This window comes from Scatophagus argus, chromosome 16, assembly GCF_020382885.2.
Source record: "Scatophagus argus isolate fScaArg1 chromosome 16, fScaArg1.pri, whole genome shotgun sequence".
Taxonomy (NCBI): Eukaryota; Metazoa; Chordata; class Actinopteri; family Scatophagidae; genus Scatophagus; species Scatophagus argus.
In genome coordinates this window covers 12,470,599-12,488,999 of record NC_058508.1, presented here as the reverse complement: position 1 = coordinate 12,488,999, position 18,401 = coordinate 12,470,599, and the positions used below count along the sequence as shown (strand labels likewise).

At 41.8% G+C, this 18,401-nt stretch overlaps 1 protein-coding gene across 2 annotated transcripts in view; it reads left to right on the top strand.

Annotated features, from left to right (window-relative positions):
• The window catches only part of LOC124073206 (cytohesin-3), a 32,098-nt gene extending 14,149 nt beyond the window's left edge, over positions 1–17,949 (top strand). For both annotated transcript variants that reach the window (XM_046415279.1, XM_046415278.1), the window contains exons 2-13: positions 4,839–4,921; positions 5,182–5,246; positions 6,264–6,330; positions 6,494–6,612; positions 7,067–7,147; positions 7,819–7,931; positions 9,039–9,187; positions 9,777–9,888; positions 13,101–13,177; positions 14,481–14,552; positions 14,925–15,079; positions 17,376–17,949. In XM_046415279.1, coding sequence (XP_046271235.1) covers positions 4,839–4,921; positions 5,182–5,246; positions 6,264–6,330; positions 6,494–6,612; positions 7,067–7,147; positions 7,819–7,931; positions 9,039–9,187; positions 9,777–9,888; positions 13,101–13,177; positions 14,481–14,552; positions 14,925–15,079; positions 17,376–17,448 — 1,166 coding nt within the window. In that variant the 3' untranslated portion in view covers positions 17,449–17,949. The remainder of the gene's footprint in view (positions 1–4,838; positions 4,922–5,181; positions 5,247–6,263; positions 6,331–6,493; positions 6,613–7,066; positions 7,148–7,818; positions 7,932–9,038; positions 9,188–9,776; positions 9,889–13,100; positions 13,178–14,480; positions 14,553–14,924; positions 15,080–17,375) is intronic.
• Positions 17,950–18,401: the final 452 nt, after the last annotated feature.

Below are 18,401 nucleotides of genomic sequence, written 5' to 3'. Positions count from 1 at the left end.
TGATTCATTTAGATTCAGTGATGAAGCTTACACTATTTTATTAACAGAAATGATCAGTGTTGTAGTGTTTTCCTATTGTTTGTTCTTCTGGGTTTGATTTCATGAGTGTAGCTCATAATTACAAATTAAGTTCAAATTAAGCCTGATTTTAAAGCTACGTTGGTTGTTACCAGCTAATTTTAGAGAGTCTAATTTTAGAGATTTTGTGGCTTCCACAGCGTTGCCTGAGATATACAAAATATACACTGTATATATATATATACTGAGACACACCTCTTTATTATTGAATGGTGTATCATGGGTCTGTTTTTCAGGCGTTGGGCTCGGCCCCTTACTTTCAGTGAAGGGAAATCTTAATGCTTCAGCATACCAAGACATTTTGGATGATGCTATCCTTCCAACTTTGTGGCAACAGTTTGGGGAAGGCCCTTTTCTAATCCAGCATGACTGTGGCCCAGTGCACAAAGCAAAGTCCATAAAGACATAGTTGGATGAGTTTGGTGTTGAAGAACTTGACTGGCCCACATAGAGTCCTGACCTCAACCCCACTGAACACATTTGGGATAAACTTAGCCAGGCTAAAATTCGCAGAGAAACACTCCAAAATCGTTTGAAGAGCCTTCCCAGAAAAGTGGAAGCTGTTATAGCTGCAAAGGGGGGACCAACTCCATATTAATGTCTGTGTATTTAGAATGCGATGTCTTTGAAGTCCCTGTTGGTGTAATGGTCCAGTGTCCAAATCCTTTTGTCAATATGGTGTACGTAAAACAAAGTTGCAAAACAGACCATATTTTCCAGCCATCTGCAGGTCCATATTCTTCTTATTTTTCTCTTTACTTTTCATTCAGTGTAGAAAGGCAGAAGTATTGCTGCTGTTTTTTCTGTCAGTTTTTAAGGGAAATGCCAATGCTTGATGTAGATGCTGTGGAGAAAGGCTGATTAAAATATGTAGTGCAAGTTAAAAATTACATAAGATACAGTGTCTTCCCAGCTATTAATGCAATAATTAATAATCTGAAATCAGAGTGTCCTTGAATGTATCACTGGAGGCAGTTTTCAGGACCCTGCTCCCAACTAGATTCACATGTAACAATAAGAACGTACACTGTTACGAAAAACATTACTACTAGGATTACTAAAAGTTCACTCTGATATACCACATAATTACTTCATGGTAGTTTCATGACTCTCCAAGATGACCACCTGGCAAACATCACCCTATTCATCAGCATGCAAAACCATCCTGTCCACTGCCCTTGGTGCCAAGGGTATTGGAAAGACACGACTGTCAAAGACATTTAACCAATTGACTTTGTTATCTGCCAATAAAAGTGCTTTAGTTGAGTGGTTCAGATGGTTCCTGATCTTTCTAGTATCTCCACAAGGATCAGACAGTGAGCTGTCTCAAGCCTAAGGTCTCCCTGTCTGTACCGTGGACTGGAATGAGGAACAGGGCAGTCATGTCTTATTCAAGACCTGCAGTAGTTTTCATCAGCTGATTGGAGGCTAAAGCTTCATCCACTGATAGGGCAGCAGCTCTGCCATGTGGGCGTTGCCCCTGACAACATGTTAAAAACAAATATTAACAGTTCACAGCAACCAAGACGGTGCTAACCGATTCAAGCAAACAACATCAAGATTATATAAACGTGCATCGGTAGGCCTGAGATGCAGCCTCTGTTATCAGTGACATAAATGTGATCTCTGTTTTCCTTCTTATGACACAGTTATTGTGTCCAGAACTGACAAAGACCCGAGTAAAGTGTGCTTTGGTTGAGTTTTATTCGTGAAATATTTTACTTTGGTGCGTTTTAATATTGAATATAAAATACACTGCTTTTCCTGTGGCTGCTTGACAATAAAAGACAATCTGTAGTTGACAGGTTGAATGATTTTAAGATGAAGCAACATTAGCAGCAACACTCTGCTGTAGCTTTGATACAGCTGCAGCTTCAATCAGTGAGATAAAAGTACAAACTGACTGGCGGACTGCACCACTAACAATGAAGATTACCATACAGAGAAATAATTACTACATGTAAATGTTGTGGCTGTTAAATAATACCAAACAGTCTTTACTATAACAAAAATCTTAAGGAGGATGACTTTTCCTATTAAATAGTCTGGACCATGTGTCTGTCTGAGAAAACTTACACCCAGTCATCCATGCATGCAAAACTGATAGGAGGAGGCTAAGCATGCAAGTTTGAACTATTATGAAGATGTATTGATTGTTACTAGAACAGCAGCGCCCGAAGTCATAATATGAAAAGGCTGAGTGATGTTGCATTGGTAATCCATGTGGCCTGGGGTTAAGCACGGAGCGTTTGTATATAACCTGATATGGATTTTTTTTTCAGGAGGGCTCCTCTCTGTGGGAATATACACACACATACAGACACATAAACACACACTCGCATATTCCTTTTATGCATAATGCATCAGATGTCCTGTCTTGGCTGTACAGTATTAGTTGTCCTCACAATGATATCAAATTAGTCTGTGTTTTCCACATGCAGCAAAACACACACAGCAGGGGAAATGTTATCCAAAACAGATTCCGTCTCCTCAGACAATTTGTCCCATTCCCCAGTCCAGGCGAGCTCTTTCAGCCAGAGTAGGAGGGATGGAGGACTGTTTTTTTTGCACATTACAGACGTAGGTTGCCTGCAGGGTCTCTTCGCTCCACAATTACCGCTTTATGAGGCTGTTTAACTGAGGCCAAGGAAAGAGAACAACAGAGGCAGAGAGTGTGAAGATGTCTGGTGTGCTGGTATCTGTTCCTACATCGCTTTTGAGTCTTTCTCTTCTTTCTTTGCTGTCTGGCACTGAGAGCATCCTTTTGCATCTTTGTTTCTTTCACACACAGATGCAGCCTCTTTCCAACTTTTTATCCTCTTCGACCACACTCGTGTTGCCTTGAGAGGTGAAGACCAACAGAAGTTTGCTAGAATTTCTTGTAAAAATGCCAAGTTTTTCAAAAGTCACATATAATCACTATCTGTCTGAGCAACATGTGTGAAAAGTGATCCAACCTTTTATTGCTGAACAAAACAATGTCCTTTTAAAGTCAATTTAGTAGCTGATGTGGGGCTTAACATCACACCATCTTCCTCAGCAGGTGGAGCTGCCCAGTTGTCATGGAAATAAATTAGATGAGAAAATTCATATCACTCTCATGTCTGGTTAGCTTACCTTAACATAAAAACTACATGGGGAAACAGATATACCTGCAGCTTTAAAGCTCGCTAATTAATGCGTTACATCTGTATACTGTAGATGTAAACCAAAATGTAAAAATAACAAATTGCACTGGACTAAAAAGATTTTACAGAATGAAAAGGAATGAAAAGGAAAGAAAAAACAGGGGGAAAACAAAACTCTTTGCAGATTCATCCACCCACACGGTCCCAATAATCTCTTTCCCAACCATTTTCCCACTTGGCCAAGATTCCAACAATTAACTTGACAGTCCATATACAACAATCTGACAATTGCAGTCTTATAGTTTGCAAAAAGTACAGGATTTAATTAAATCACCAGCAGCTGCTTCAATGCACTCTGGAGCACTTACAATTCACAGTTTTCCTCACTGCAGTCAAGCCAGTAAAAGAACCTATTCTGATATCTTGAGAAATGAAGTGTGAGTCATCATTCAACTGCGCACTTCTCAGTGGACATGATATTTATACCCCATTAGCATCCAACCCATTTTGCACCTTTCAGTGATCACCCAAAAAAGTTGTTTTCTTTCTTTCAAAGCTGTTTTCTGTTTCATGTATCTTTTCTTCTCCGTTTTGCTCCATTCTGCCTTCCTTGTTTCGGTTCATCCTGTTGAAGTTGGAAGGTGCTGTGTGAGTGTCATTGGGTGTGAGAGAGACATGATCACACAGTTAAAATAGCCATCTACACCCATCTGGATCCCTTCTCTCTTGACTGGCTGCTGGCCTGTGATAACATGAGCTCCAAGCCCTCAGAACGTAGTAACTCAGTGGCTCATGCTGCTTCTGTCACTTTGTCTTACAGAGCGAGACGGAGGAGAGGGAAGGACTTCGAGGGTCTGAGAGAGGGATAGAGTAGATAGATAAAGAGGAGAGGAAATAACTTACCGGTACTTTTCTTTTTCCATTATTTACAGTCAGTGGGGAGACAACGGGGAAAAGTGTCTGTGAATTGCAAAGCTGCTTAGCGGTACAATTCAGTTGGAGGGATTTGAATCTGCTCTCACCCCCACTTCAAGCACCGGGGTGGAAGCGGACAAAGAGAGAGATAGAGGAGGAGTGTGTGCATGTGTGTTTGAGAGTGAAAAACAGCATAGGAGAAGCACAATCTGGTATAGCTCCATGTGAAAATGACCTACTTCCTGTCAGCCCACTCTCAAAAGGATTGCTGTTTTCTGATGTGTGGAGGAGAGAGGGGGGAGGACCTCTGAGAGGGTCTGGGGGAGAAGTTGACGTGGCACGGTTAAATGAAGGATAAATAGATGGCTCTGGGGGATCTTCGGCGTGGAATAAAATAAATGTCATGTGTGAAGTGTAAATTCTGCATGCATGGCATGTGTAATGTGTACTCACCTGTGCATACATAGGTTATTACCTATAATATGAGATGTATTCATGCTCCTTCCTATCTGAGAGTGGAAGAACTCCTGTCTGTTAGCGTATTAATTTAGGTCATGTGGGATAGATTCGTTGAACAGGTATGCAGTGTGAGGCTTAATCCCTGTGACTCTGACTGGCTGGTCGGAAGGTGAATTAATTTAATCCATCCTCATAACCCTGCCCCTCCCTCTCTCTCACACATGCTCTCTCATTTTCTTTGCTCTCTGCATTTTCCAGTACCCGAGGACCTCTCTCTGGAGGAAAGAGATGAGCTGTCGAACATACGACGCAGGAAAAAGGAGCTTCTGGATGATATTGAAGTGAGTAACAGTACAAGGATGATGTTTTCATTTATTCCAGCGGCAGAAAGTTAATGTAAGTAGGAGTTTTCCATGTCTGTAGACTCATCTGATATTAAATGTTACATTTTGTCATCAAACAGTAGTTTGAATATTATATGCATGATTTGTTCATCATATGCAACTATCAAGTTAGGACCTGCAGCTGGATCCATGTTATCCTTTCCTAACTCGTGTGTGAAATAAACAACTGAGACATTTTGTTGTTTTATTCTCTTCAGCGGCTGAAGTTTGAGATTGCAGAGGTAATGACGGAGATTGAGCAGCTAACCTGCGTTGGGGAGAGGTGAGTTTACCTTTTTTTGTTTGACTGACTGATTAATCATTTAATCATTTGTCGAGAAAAAAAATCATTATCAGTTAATAGTTATAGTTAATCTGCTGATTGAAAAATGTGTGTCACAAATTCCTAGAGCCCAAAATGTCAGCAAACATTCCACCATACAGCACCCAAATTTACTTTGATACACAACTAAGAAAAGTATAGTATATACTTCATATTTGATTAGCTGGAACCAGCAATGGTTTGCATGTTTTCTTGAAATAAAAGATTAATCAGTTTGCCTCTCAAGGGTGATGTTGATTAATTTTCTGTCAGCTTACTAGTCGTTTGAGTGCTAGGTTGTTTGTTTTGTCTCCTGCTCTTCAGAGCCACTGAGCCGTGTAGTTACCTCCGCCGTGAGCCTCACACCTGTCGTTGTGTGCGTGTGTGTGTGTGTGTGTGTGTGTGTGTGTGTTAATCTCCCTTTGAATGGGGAGTGAAGTGGGACAATCCCTCACCTAAACATTAGCCAAACAGTCTGTATTCAGAAGCTTTCACTCTGGCTGGGCTGAGGCCTTGTGTCAGGCTGGGTGTGTGTTTGTGTGAGCCTCAGGTGTAGCTTGTGTAGGGGCTAAGGCTATTTTGGGCACAGGAAGCGCAGGGAGTATGCACAGACACACAATGGTGGAGATTTCCCTGTGGGGCGCATGCAAAATGTCTTTTGAACACGAGTGACATTAAGAGGGGAAATGTTTTTCAGAATGGCTTCAGGATGGGTTAAACTGAAGGGACCGGATGCACTTTCTGTTTATGCACAAGTGCAGTGCAGGTGATACTAAATCACAAGCCACCACGTGTACCGTATTTCCAGTTTTCTTTTGTTTTTTTTTCAGTTTGAATCCGCTGTGCGCTCAGCTGACAGAGTAGTAAAAAGCCAAAGTCACACCACATTGCACAACCCTTCACAAACTGACCTCCTGGACAAACACCACATCCTTAGCTGTTACCTGATGTATGTTTCTGTGTATTCTTTTACTGCAGCAAAACCACGCAAAGAAACAAACAGATCGCCATGGGGAGGAAGAAGTTCAACATGGACCCTAAAAAGGTCTAAACTGATTATTTCTCAGAATCACTAACACTGTTAATGTTGAAATACACCTTTATGATTTAATTCAGCATCGTATACGTCCACGCCCTCCATCAGGGTTATTAAGAGACCAAAATATGTAACTAAAGTGTAAATGTGCTCTCTTTTTTTTTTTAAACAGGGGATCCAGTTTCTTTTAGAGAACGATCTTCTCCAGAACACCCCGGAGGACATTGCACAGTTCCTCTACAAAGGCGAGGGGCTCAACAAAACAGTCATCGGGGACTACTTAGGGGAACGGTGAGCTCTGCAGTTTTCCTTCTGTTTTTCCTCCACCTTTCTTTTTCCTCTCCCCATCTCTGTCACATCTCCACTGCACGAGCTCAGACAAGGGCATAAAGCCCCAGGAAATTGGTAGTCTGGATTTATGGAGCAGTGCAGCGACGTGACACCTTGCCAGTAAAATAACTGAGCGGACATGTGGTTCTTATCGAAAGGAAATCAATGGGGACAGGACTGTCAAAACAACAAGAGTTTCGTGCTGCCTGGCTGAGCCGACAGAGTGACTTTCTGTCTGAAACTGGTGTTGTGGCAGCGATGCAGGATTTTACTTTTCACCCTGACCCCCAAAACGTACAAACCTGTCATTGCAGTGCATTTGCAAAACGGAACCTATTTTAACAATCTAGTGTCTGTTTTTGTTTTGTTTCTGTTTCAAGAGTGTAAACAGTTCCACATGTTTCTCCTCCTCCAGGGATGAGTTTAATATCAAGGTCCTCCAAGCATTCGTGGAGCTTCATGAGTTTGCCGACCTCAACCTCGTACAAGCCTTAAGGTGAATTAACAACCGAAACCAGTGCTGTGTTAAAATGTATGCAAGGGTCCGTGTGGGTGTGTGTATTTTCCTACAGGTACTGGTGACAAAGTGATATTTACATACATTACCTTAGTTTAAAGGCTGATGAGACGTCAACAAAAGCCTTTGCAGCTCATGTGGCAGATGTCAGTTTTTGCTTTAGGCCTCTGCATTGCGTACAGCATCAGCACAGTGGTCTCATTCAAAGTGAATGGGTGCTGCTAATATTGGTCATAACACAGGCTTATACTGCATTCACAGTATATGGGATGGATGTTTGAGATGAGAACACTTCACATTATTACACTATTCAAACAATCTAAGTTATAATTATCACTTAATGACGTGAACATGATTTACAAGTTGGAAGCAGGTGATTACGAAAAGTCCGACGTGACATGAAGGTGGCAGTACTCATCATCATACTGTTTATTTTGTATTGTGTTTAAGAGCCAGTAAGTAGAGTTTCTGCGTGTGTTGTAGCTGTTCGATAGATTATTTTTCTTAATGTTAATGTAAAAGAAAACATCTGAGGCATATGGAGTTTGTCTTATCTATAAAGAATATCCACATACTGTAATATGCATTTGCTTCAATTATTTAATGAGATGTCATCTCATTTTCTCTCTCTTTTCCCGCTGCTCTTGCAGGCAGTTTCTGTGGAGCTTCAGACTTCCTGGCGAAGCCCAGAAGATTGATCGTATGATGGAGGCGTTTGCCTCCAGGTACTGCCAATGCAATCCCGGAGTCTTCCAGTCCACAGGTACTACACACACACACACACACACTCACACACAGACGCGCACACACACTGCAGCAGATATATGAGTCAGACTCAGCCAGACAGTCCAGTCCAGATACCATGGGCCAGCCAGACACCCCAGCTTCAGATCAATGCTTATGACTGTCCGTCTTCTCCCACTAGACAGCTGGACTTGTTTAAATCTTAAAGCATGTGGCCACAGTGCTAGAGATTTTCCTATAACACTGGAGAGTATGATCACTTTCTGTCTACATAGAAATCTGCTTCCAGAGAATTTGATGATTTATTCTCTTATGCTCAGTCTAAACCTGACTGAGTCAACAGTCCACGGTTTGCAGCTTGCACACTAATCACAGTATAATCACTATCTGTGTCTCCAGCAGTGATAACGAAATTGATCACCGCTCAATAGTGGTCATTAGTGCAGTCTTTGGCCCGTTGCACATCGTCTGCTGCTCCTTTTGTTAACCAACCGAGTGCCAAGGAGGACGCAGGTGACAGCTTAGGTCATGAATATTGATGTGGTTCAGTGGAGTCACACCCAGACTTCGTTATTGGTCACCTCAGTGGACCAGCGCACTCACAGTTGTAAATTACAGTGCAGGGGATGTTGACTGGGTAGTTAATGTGTGGACGGATGAGGTGAAGGATGGCATGCAGGAGTTATGATGTGGAGTTGTAAAGACGTGTGTGTGTGTGTGCGTGTGCGTGTCCATGACCATGGAATTCTCCTTTTTATTAGACATGAGAGTCCTAAATTTGGTGGTGATGAAATCTAGATGTGCTGTCATCCAACTACCATTATAATAAATAATAAATGAGGGAAATACTTTTCACTGTACAGCATGCTGTCTCTTTAGAAATGATGGACTTAAGTAAGAGCTCACTTTTCGGTTTCACAGTTGAGAAAATGTTTCAAATCCTTCTGTTTTTGTATCATTAAACAAATGATGTTAACTAGTCTGAGTGACAAAAATAATCAACAGTTTAAATCTTCTCAATCTCATTTTATAAATAAGCCATAAATTCTAAGCAGGGCAATGCGTTCGTACGCACACACAGGTACATGCTGTATTTTACAGTGACACTCTGTAATTACCTCTACAGACACCTGCTATGTCCTATCATTTGCCATCATTATGCTGAACACGAGCCTGCACAATCCCAACGTCAGAGACAAGCCCCCCGTGGAGCGCTTCATCTCCATGAACAGAGGGATCAATGAGGGGGGGGACCTCCCAGAGGAGCTACTCAGGGTGAGAGCTTTGACTTAATTAGTTTGTTAGGTGTGACAAATGTAACCAATGTAGTGTGCGCCAAGTAGCGTTTTTGTAAAACATACACTAGTATTACTTTGGCAATTAAAAGTGTCAAGCTTAGCATTTAATAGATGCTGTTCTATGATTTAGCACATAGAAAAAGAAACCTGTAGGAATTTCTGCAGCGTGCAGAAGCAGAGCAGTGAGTCACGCCTCACTAATTGAGATATCTGCAGCTCAGCAGATTTAGATCTTTTCCCCAGATACTTAGGCGCATGATCTTTTGTGAAAAACATAAAAAGAAGCCTGTCTGCGCACACACTGAAGACTGACGTCTGTATCAAAGTGCCCTTGGCTTTATTTAAGTAAAAAAAAAAGAAAAAAAGACACTTTGTTACAAAGTCTCCCAATTCTCACAGTCACTCAAGTATGAATCAATGTCTCCGACACTGAAATAGACTCTGTCAATGTCTTGTTTAATGCACCGTTAATCTGAGGGCTGCGTTGAATGTTTGGAGGATGGAGAGAGAAGTGAACACGCTCATCTGGAAGTGTTCATGTGAACTTGTTGTCTTTCTCTGTGCAGAATCTATACGACAGCATCAAGAGCGAACCCTTCAAAATCCCAGAGGATGATGGGAATGACCTGACACACACGTTCTTCAACCCAGACAGAGAGGGCTGGCTGCTTAAATTAGGTTAGTGTGTGTGTCTCCACGCATTCCCCTGCTGAGGGAATGCAAGACTTCCTGGATGACTTTATTTGGCTTATTCTATCACTTTTTCTCGCTACAACCGTGGCTTTGTTCTCACAGCCGAGTGAGAACTCGAGAACAGAGTGAGCTCAGTGCCACTTTTTCAGTGTGAAAACACAAAAGGTTAAAATCAGATTTAAAGTGACCAAAACGTCAACAATATTGTGTGTGAAGCATTCACAGTGTGTAACAGATTAATGTGAGATTCACAGATTTATTTGAGTAAAATTAATGTGTTGGAACTGAAAGGCGATGGTGAATGTCACTGAAAAGAACAGCAAAGACAAGGTGCAATTTTACTGACATTCTCCAACAGTGCCATGATTGACGTTTTATCATGTTTGGTGCTGATTAAGGAAATTTATCCAAGATTTATCCAGGAGTAACAGCCCTGACTGACTTGAAAAAGCCAGCGCTCAACGAAAACCAAACAAAACAAAAACAGTTTTTCTTATATGTTGAACTTCCACTTCACTACACTAGGCTGGGAATGTACGATCTGAGGTCTGCACCAGGTGTGATCATTATCACTGCACAATCAGTCCTCATAAAGAAACACTGTATGTGTGAAGGCATGCAGGCTTGTTTTCTGTGCGTGCGTACTGTTCACATCTGGATCCGGACTTGTGAAAATCATCCTAATGTAGTGTGGGAAGGAACACACAGTGTAATTATTTGTTGTGTGTGTGTGTGTGTGTGTGTGTGTGTGTGTCAGGGAATGGATGGGATTGTATGCTTTCCTAATGAGGTAATACAGTTTTTGGTCTTATTTTTGCTCCATTTGTTCTTGTTTGTTTACACGTGTTTTTGATTTGGACTTTGCTCCCTCGCCCTGTCGTTCACACCACATTAAAGACATTAAGATTTATTATTGAACATAAAACAGTTTAAGAACCTAGGTATTATTTGTCAAAGGTTAAAGGTCAATTTCACCATAACTGATCAGGTTTATTGCTGACAAACACACACACACGTACACACGCTCTCACACACACACACACACACCTGGCTCTGACCTGCACATTCTTCTAAGTCTGTGTAACGTCTCTGTCGTCTCATCAAACTAGTGAGTATGAATGCCAACAGCCCTATTGTGGCTCACAGACCTAACATGATTACATTCTCGTACGGTTCCTCCCTGGAGCCGTTTCCCCACACCAGTTCTCACTATAATATTTCTAATTTAACGCTCTAAAAATAAACCCTGGAGGATGTGAAGGAATAAATGCCTTTTCTTTTTTAGCAAATCTCTCTCTGCTCTTAGCGGAAATTTGGCCACACTAATTCAATAGCCAGAGTCTATTGAAATGTAAGGAAAACCTGGGGCTTGTGTAATTATGTGTGTCCTATATAGGCTCATGTGAGACGCCACGAAACAGGAAATGCTGCAGTGAAAAGTGTTGTGGCTGTAAGGGGTGCTTAGTGATGAGAGGAACTAATCAGGAATGTTAGGTCAAAACACACACACAGGAAGTCATCAGAAAGTGCTCATGTGCATATCTTTATGTTTTGACTCATGTGTTGCGCAAATGTAAGTTGTACAAAACATTAAAAAAAAAGATTTCACCACTGCTTTTAATGATAATAATAATAATGATAATAATCATATAATGTAGACAATAGTATTGAGACACCTGACCTTTACACCAACAAGGACTTAATGACTTTGCATTCTAAATACATTGGCAGCTTTGCAGCTGTAACAGCTTTCGCTCTTCTGGTCAGTTTTTTCTGTGTGAATTCTTTCCCAGTCGTGCAGTAGAGTAATAGTGAGATGTTCGATGGAGTTGAGGTCAGGGCTCTGTGTGGGCCAGTCAAGTTCTTCCACATCAGACTCGTCCAACCATGTTGTTGTGGTGCTTGCTTTGTGCAATAATAAAGCAGTGTGTCACACGGGCAATTTTTTTGCATTGACTTTTGAGCGTACTTACATGCTTTTGCTGGAGTGACATTTTCAGTGCAGACCATTTTACTAACATAAGGATCAGGTTCAGAGCTGAATTCCCCACCCCACTGCTTTCTCACAGCCTTCATGCAGACATTGTACATGTGTCTCCCACCAGGAGAGCTTCCTCACTGTCCCTGCTTTACATCTCTGAGACAAGTGCTGTTTTCCTCCAACACGCGTTTCTCTGCTGTCACTGCCAGAGGCTGAACGGCTTCAAAGAGTGCTCCAAACCAGCGTGTTGGATGTTTGCACTCCCTCTTGCTTTTTTTTTTTTTATTTGGATGTAGTTTGCACAAGTTAACACGCGAGGTGTTGAACTTGCTCTGGGGTTTGGTGTGTGTGTGTGTGTGTTTTAGTTTTGTGCTTAAATGTCTGTATCCACATGTATGTTCCTTCAGGGGTGCTTTAGGTGCCACGTTAGGTTCATATCAACTGATGTTTGCGCCCCTCTCGTGAGAGCCAATGAGGTTTTAGCTTGTTGTCTTTAAATATGAATAGGCAGAGTCAGTAATAATGTAACAATTGTGTGAGTCATCATCTAACTCAGCTCAAAGTTTGGTGTTTGCCTGCATATTTTACAAAGTCAAAGTGAGCTTTGTCTTGATCACAGGTTTACATATGAACCTCCGACCACACTGGAACCAATGCAGCAGCTTTAAAATGGAACGCTGTGTTTAAAGCATTTGGGAGTGCAACTTTTTCCATTCAGATAACTGCTTCTCTGTATTGAATCCTTTTTTCAGTCTGAATCTCAGAGTCAGTTTACAGCCAGCCAGTCTCAGACTGTACAACTACACTACAGAACAACTGCACTACTCAAGAGCTGACAAACATAACCGACTAAATGACCTCTCACTGACGTGTACTGCATTAATATTGTTTATTATTAATAAGTACTGATGCAATTGTCTATGGTATCACATGATCATGTAGTGGAAAACAAGCAGCCTTTCTTACGTATGTGTAATCCAGTTACAGCAGTGAATAAAGACAAAAACACATGTGACAAGTGACTGGGTGATTTCTCAGAGTCAGCAAATACTCATACATCACTGTATTACAATATCCGTATAATTTCTAAGAAAATCCTAAATCAGTGAGAATGTACGTCGGGTTCACATCCCTACTCTTTTTCCTGATGGGAGACGGCCAGTCTGTCACTGCGGCCTTTGTATCACTTCCTGTCTCCTGTTCTTCTTCCTGTCAGGTGGCCGAGTGAAAACCTGGAAGAGAAGGTGGTTCATCCTGACCGACAACTGCCTCTACTACTTTGAATACACAACAGTGAGTGTCACGCCAAGATGATGTTTTTGATAAGTGCAAATGTGTGTGCAGGTCTCTGTGTGTTTGTGTGTGTTCAGGGCTGACCTGAAGTGAACAAAGTGGCTGCTCAGCCTGCTCTGGTTGTTTTGATGTCACAGTTTCTTATTTGAAAATAAGATTTGGCAGGACATTTAAGAATCTGGGGGATCCATAACAAATTCTGGGATTAAAACAAACACCAGATTGTGGAACTTGAGGGCAAAACATACTCGTACTTACCAGAAAAAATAGATAAACAGATAACTTCAATTCAAAATTTTGAGTAGTACTAAAATGCTCCCTTGCTCACCTCAGTACCAGTACACTCAGGCATCTGATGTGATCTACACCTGGTTATTAATGATAAGAAAATGTTTGATTTTTCATTAAATTGCTTTAACATCACTGAATCAGTTTGCTGACTTTGCTACTCTTACACACAGGTTCATACGCTTTACACTGCACTAATATTAGCTAATGATTAACGCTACAGTCAGACTGTGCTAACATTAGCACAGTGAGACAATTTTCTGATGATTTATGACATGTCAGAGATATATTTTCATATTTAGGTCACCGTAATGTTGATACCTTTAAAGCAACTGTTTCAAGAGAAACTTGGAATTGAAAGAAGAATCCAATGTGCCTGCAGTTTCCACTTGTGGTTACTGCGGCTGCTGTTGAAAATTATTCTTTAAAGACTTACTGAATAATAATCATCAGTTATTCCCTTGCACATTGGCACTTTTAGATGGTTACTCTTAACCGGCTTGGGACGACCCTGTGTGGCAAGAAAGAGTTTTGATTCATCTGCTGTTGTCCACATGTGTTTGCTTCACTTGCTGTGAGAAGAAGTTTATTTGTGCATCATTGAAGATTTTTATCAGTGCCTCTGTGTCCCTGTGAGCTGCTACATCAGCAGTGTCCTTTCCCTACTCTGGTATTATCCTTCAGGACACTATCATTATGTCCCGTCCTCTGGTCTGAGTGCTACACACATTATCTGTTAAAGAACAGCAAGGACGAGGGGTGGGAGGGGTTGACAAAGTTGCTTTCCATTATAGAAAAACATCTCAACATTTCTTCCTTTCTTGTCTTCGTTTTATATGATTTTTAAATGTTCAATTGTCTTCATCTTGCCTCTTGTCTCTTGCCCTTTCCCTTCCCTTTGCTTCTTTTCTGATCTCTATTCTATCTTGTTTGCTTGCTTCTTACTTTGCTGTCTGTTACTGTCTTTGTTTTTGCTTGGTTGCTCCTTTCCTCATCTCATGTCTCTCCCCCATAGGACAAGGAACCCCGTGGGATCATCCCGCTGGAGAATCTCAGCATCAGGGAGGTGGAGGAGCCCCGGAAACCTGTGAGTGTTGCCTCATTAAAGACCTCGCCTTTAGATCAGACATCAAGTATCTTATCTCCTCTGTTACTGTGTTTATTGGATGCTTAATTATTTCAACATGGTGAGATTCAGATTTCTGAATTTTGTGTCTGTGATTAATGTTCAGGGCTGAAACAGAGAGGAGAAATGTGGGAAACTGTGTGTCTTGGAGACTCTGAATCACTCAGCTGAGCTCTGTTATGTGTCCTACAGACTCACATATTGTTTGATATCATTGAAGGAAGAGTTGGACATCCGGTTAGCTCAGCTAAGCACTCTGTTGCTGTCTTTATAGGATGTTTAATTATCTCACAGTAGCACTTTGTTTATGTCCTGCACTTTGTCTCTTCCCAGAACTGTTTTGAGCTCTATAACCCCAATCACAAGGGTCAGGTGATCAAAGCCTGCAAGACAGAGGCAGATGGGCGTGTTGTTGAGGGCAACCACGTGGTGTACAGGATATCAGCGCCCACGCCAGAAGAGAAAGAGGAGTGGATTAAATCCATCAAGTAAGACTTCTCACAAATGTACTTTGAGCAATAGTTTTGGGAAACATGTTTATTCTCCTTTTGCTACTGAGAATTAGTCACAAAACAACAACAGATCAAAGAAGCACGATATAATACATATGCTGTAAGGGTGCTGGTGGGCAATGTTTTTTACCTTTGGATGGGGCTAGCTCTTTTAAGCCACTTCCTGAATCCTTGCAATTTAGTGAGATTCAAATTTCTGAATTTTGTGTCTGTAATTAATGTTCAGGGCTAAAGCAGAGAGGAAACATATTGCAAACTATGTGGGACTCTGAATCACTCAACTGAGCTCTGTTATGTGTTTTATGGACTTGCATATTATTTGGAATCATTGAAGGAATAGCTGGACATTAGCTTAGCATTCCGTGCACTGAAGCGTAAACATCAGTTGAGGTTTGTGAGGTTTAGAGGTGCTTGTAGGGGATTTTGTTACCTTTATACAGAGTCAGGCTAACTGGTTCCCTTTGTGCTAAGCTAAATGACTGCTAGCTGTAGCTTCATATATATGATAAAGATAAGAGAGTGGTATTGATCTTTTCATCTTCAGATGAAACTGAAGAACTGCATTGTACAAAATGTCGAATTAGTCCCTGTATGAAAGTCCTTTAAGTGAAACCTGAATGAGAATATGCACCAGCAATAATTGAGGTGTTTACAGTGACAAAACCACCACTCAGTAATGGTTTTCATACTAAATATATAATACTGACATAAGCTCGATTCATTTGATGTAGAAAATGTGGATTTTCTGGCCCATGGACTCGGAACAGTGTAGAAGAGATCCAGATAATATACCACTCTGCTACTGCAGGTTTTCAAAACACCTAAATTTATGCTGAGTATGTCATCACAATATTTTGATATAAATAAAAAAGCAACACAGACAACAAAAGCATGCTTTTTCTCTGTCAGATACCATACAGAGCCCTCAGTAGCGATAACCTTGCTGACAGTGACCTAAATGTTGCTCTGTAATTGCCTGCATAGAAGATGGTGCAATGTGAAAGAGAGTTGGCTCAGCAGAACAGAACACTTGTATACTGTAATACAGTGCAATCCCCTCCTCCTCCTCCTCGTCATCCTCCCCCCCTCTCTCCATTCTCTGGGGAAATGATGGAGGATTAGTCACTGCTTATAGCACCCCAGGGGTGAGCCAGCAAACCCAGCAAAGAGCCAGCTCCAAACTGGGCTGACACATTTGCAGCCATGGAGGCTAACAAGCCACAATTTGCGCTTAACCTAAGGGGTCTAAAAGTTTTTGGGGTCTGGGGAAATAAAAAGATATGTTATGGAAATAATGATTTCCCCTTCTTCTATAGTAGAGATGATCACAGAGGCAGAGCTTTATCTGCTTATCTCAATTCACTAACACTAAGACCCAGATGATGGTGGCCCACCTGAGTCAGTGGAAAAAGTGGGCTGTTGTTTTGGTGAAAGAGAAAAGCTTGTATTTTTTTTTTTTTTTTTTTGCTTTAGATTTCCTATTCTATTAAATATACTAGGTTTCTGCATATTTGACAAACAGAAATGGAGGATATGTCTTATTAGTCTTGGCAAGCTTGCTTGGATTTGATCACACTACAATGGAGTTTTTGTTTCATGAATCTGGGTTGTGTAAAATGACAATGAGCAGTATGAAAGAGCGGGATAGTCATCGTATACAGACTGATTCTTCAGCGTGTGGCGTTGTAAAGGGAATCAGAGATATCCGCAGTGGGGGGGTTGAGCCTCTTCTTGCTTTGTGCTGGTGCTAACAGGATTTAGCAGCCATGAAACTGGGCTCCTCAGTAGATCCCAAATGGCTTCCTGACTCACTCGCTCTGGTTGTACGCTGCCTTTCCATTGCTCTAAAAAAGCGGAATGGGAGAACGCAGAAGAGTCAGTAATCTTGAGCACCATTGTTCGCCCTCCTTCAGTCTTACAAACCTGCATAACAGCGAGAAGGAAAGTGTTGATGATTGTTCTGATTGTGTGTTTTACTATGTGCTTGGCAGAGTTCTGGAGGAGGTTCCAGCAAACTGGAGTACCAAGCAAAAACTTGGGGGTGGGGGGGTGGGGGGGGGGGGGGGGGGGGGGGGGGGGGGGGGTGTCCTCCTCAGAAACCATGGAAACCAAACTAGGTCACTGCACAAACTTTGTTCTTTTTTTTGATCTAGTTAAGGCAGGGGTTTGTGTAAATGTGCCTACATTTCCATATCAAAGATATCTGAGACCCTCCTCTCATGTGGCCTTATTATTTATTTTATTGCTGTCCTTTGATTGGCTTCTTCTCCAGGGCCAGCATTAGCAGAGATCCCTTCTATGACATGCTGGCAACCAGGAAGAGACGCATCGCCAACAAGAAATGAAAAGGGACAATCTTCCCAACCTCCATTGCCACCATCTTTCTCTCCTTCCATTCATAAACACATAAACCACACGCTGAAAAGCTGGTTCACCACAGACATGACTGTCAACCCCAGAAAAGACCTCTGAAGACAAACCCCACTTTCTTCTGTGGACTCTCAAGTCTTGTGCTGGGGAGACACCACACGCTAAGGAGCTCCAGAAAACTCAGTTAGATGGACTTGATTCCTGCATGGAGCAGCACATGAACGACCATCCAGCAAATTCGATTCTTCCCCATCTCATACACACCCCCTGCATCCCCTTCTCATGGTCATAACTTGTTTCTAGGTCTCCCTAAAGCACAACTGCTGTGTTTCAGGTGCATGCATGTGGGGCTATTATAGACCAATATTTGTGTTTGTGTGTGTGTGTGTGTGGGTGTGTATGCAGCAGTGTGCACGCTATCAATGCACACAGCATCTACAGTATGCGTGCATAAGTCCCCCCCACCCCCCCCCCCCCCCCCCCCCCCCCTCCCTTGATTGTGCTTTTTGAAAAAGTTGTTCAATTCAAAATCAGAGTTTAGATGTACGGTGAACTACAGGACACGAAATGTGTGGGTAGATAAAGACGTTTGGAGGAAGGAGGTGGGAAGAGGAGACAGATGGACACATTTGGGAGGTGGTGGGTAGATCAATGCAGTGAAACCTCACCTGGACCATGTCGTCATCTCACTCTGGTGCTGAATTCTCCATTACTGGTGCCATGGCTGAAGCCCTGCTCAGAGTAACCTCGGAAAATGGCGCTGGCTTACATTTAGGTTCAGAGCATTACAGTCTTGAGTCAGCTGGGCTGATTTCATTTATTAGTGTGGAGCAGAGAATTTTGAAATGTGCATACGTTTTTATTTTAGTTGAATAGAAAATGCGCTTTTGCCAAAGCCTGAGGTGAAACTTGCCCTTTGGACTTAAAG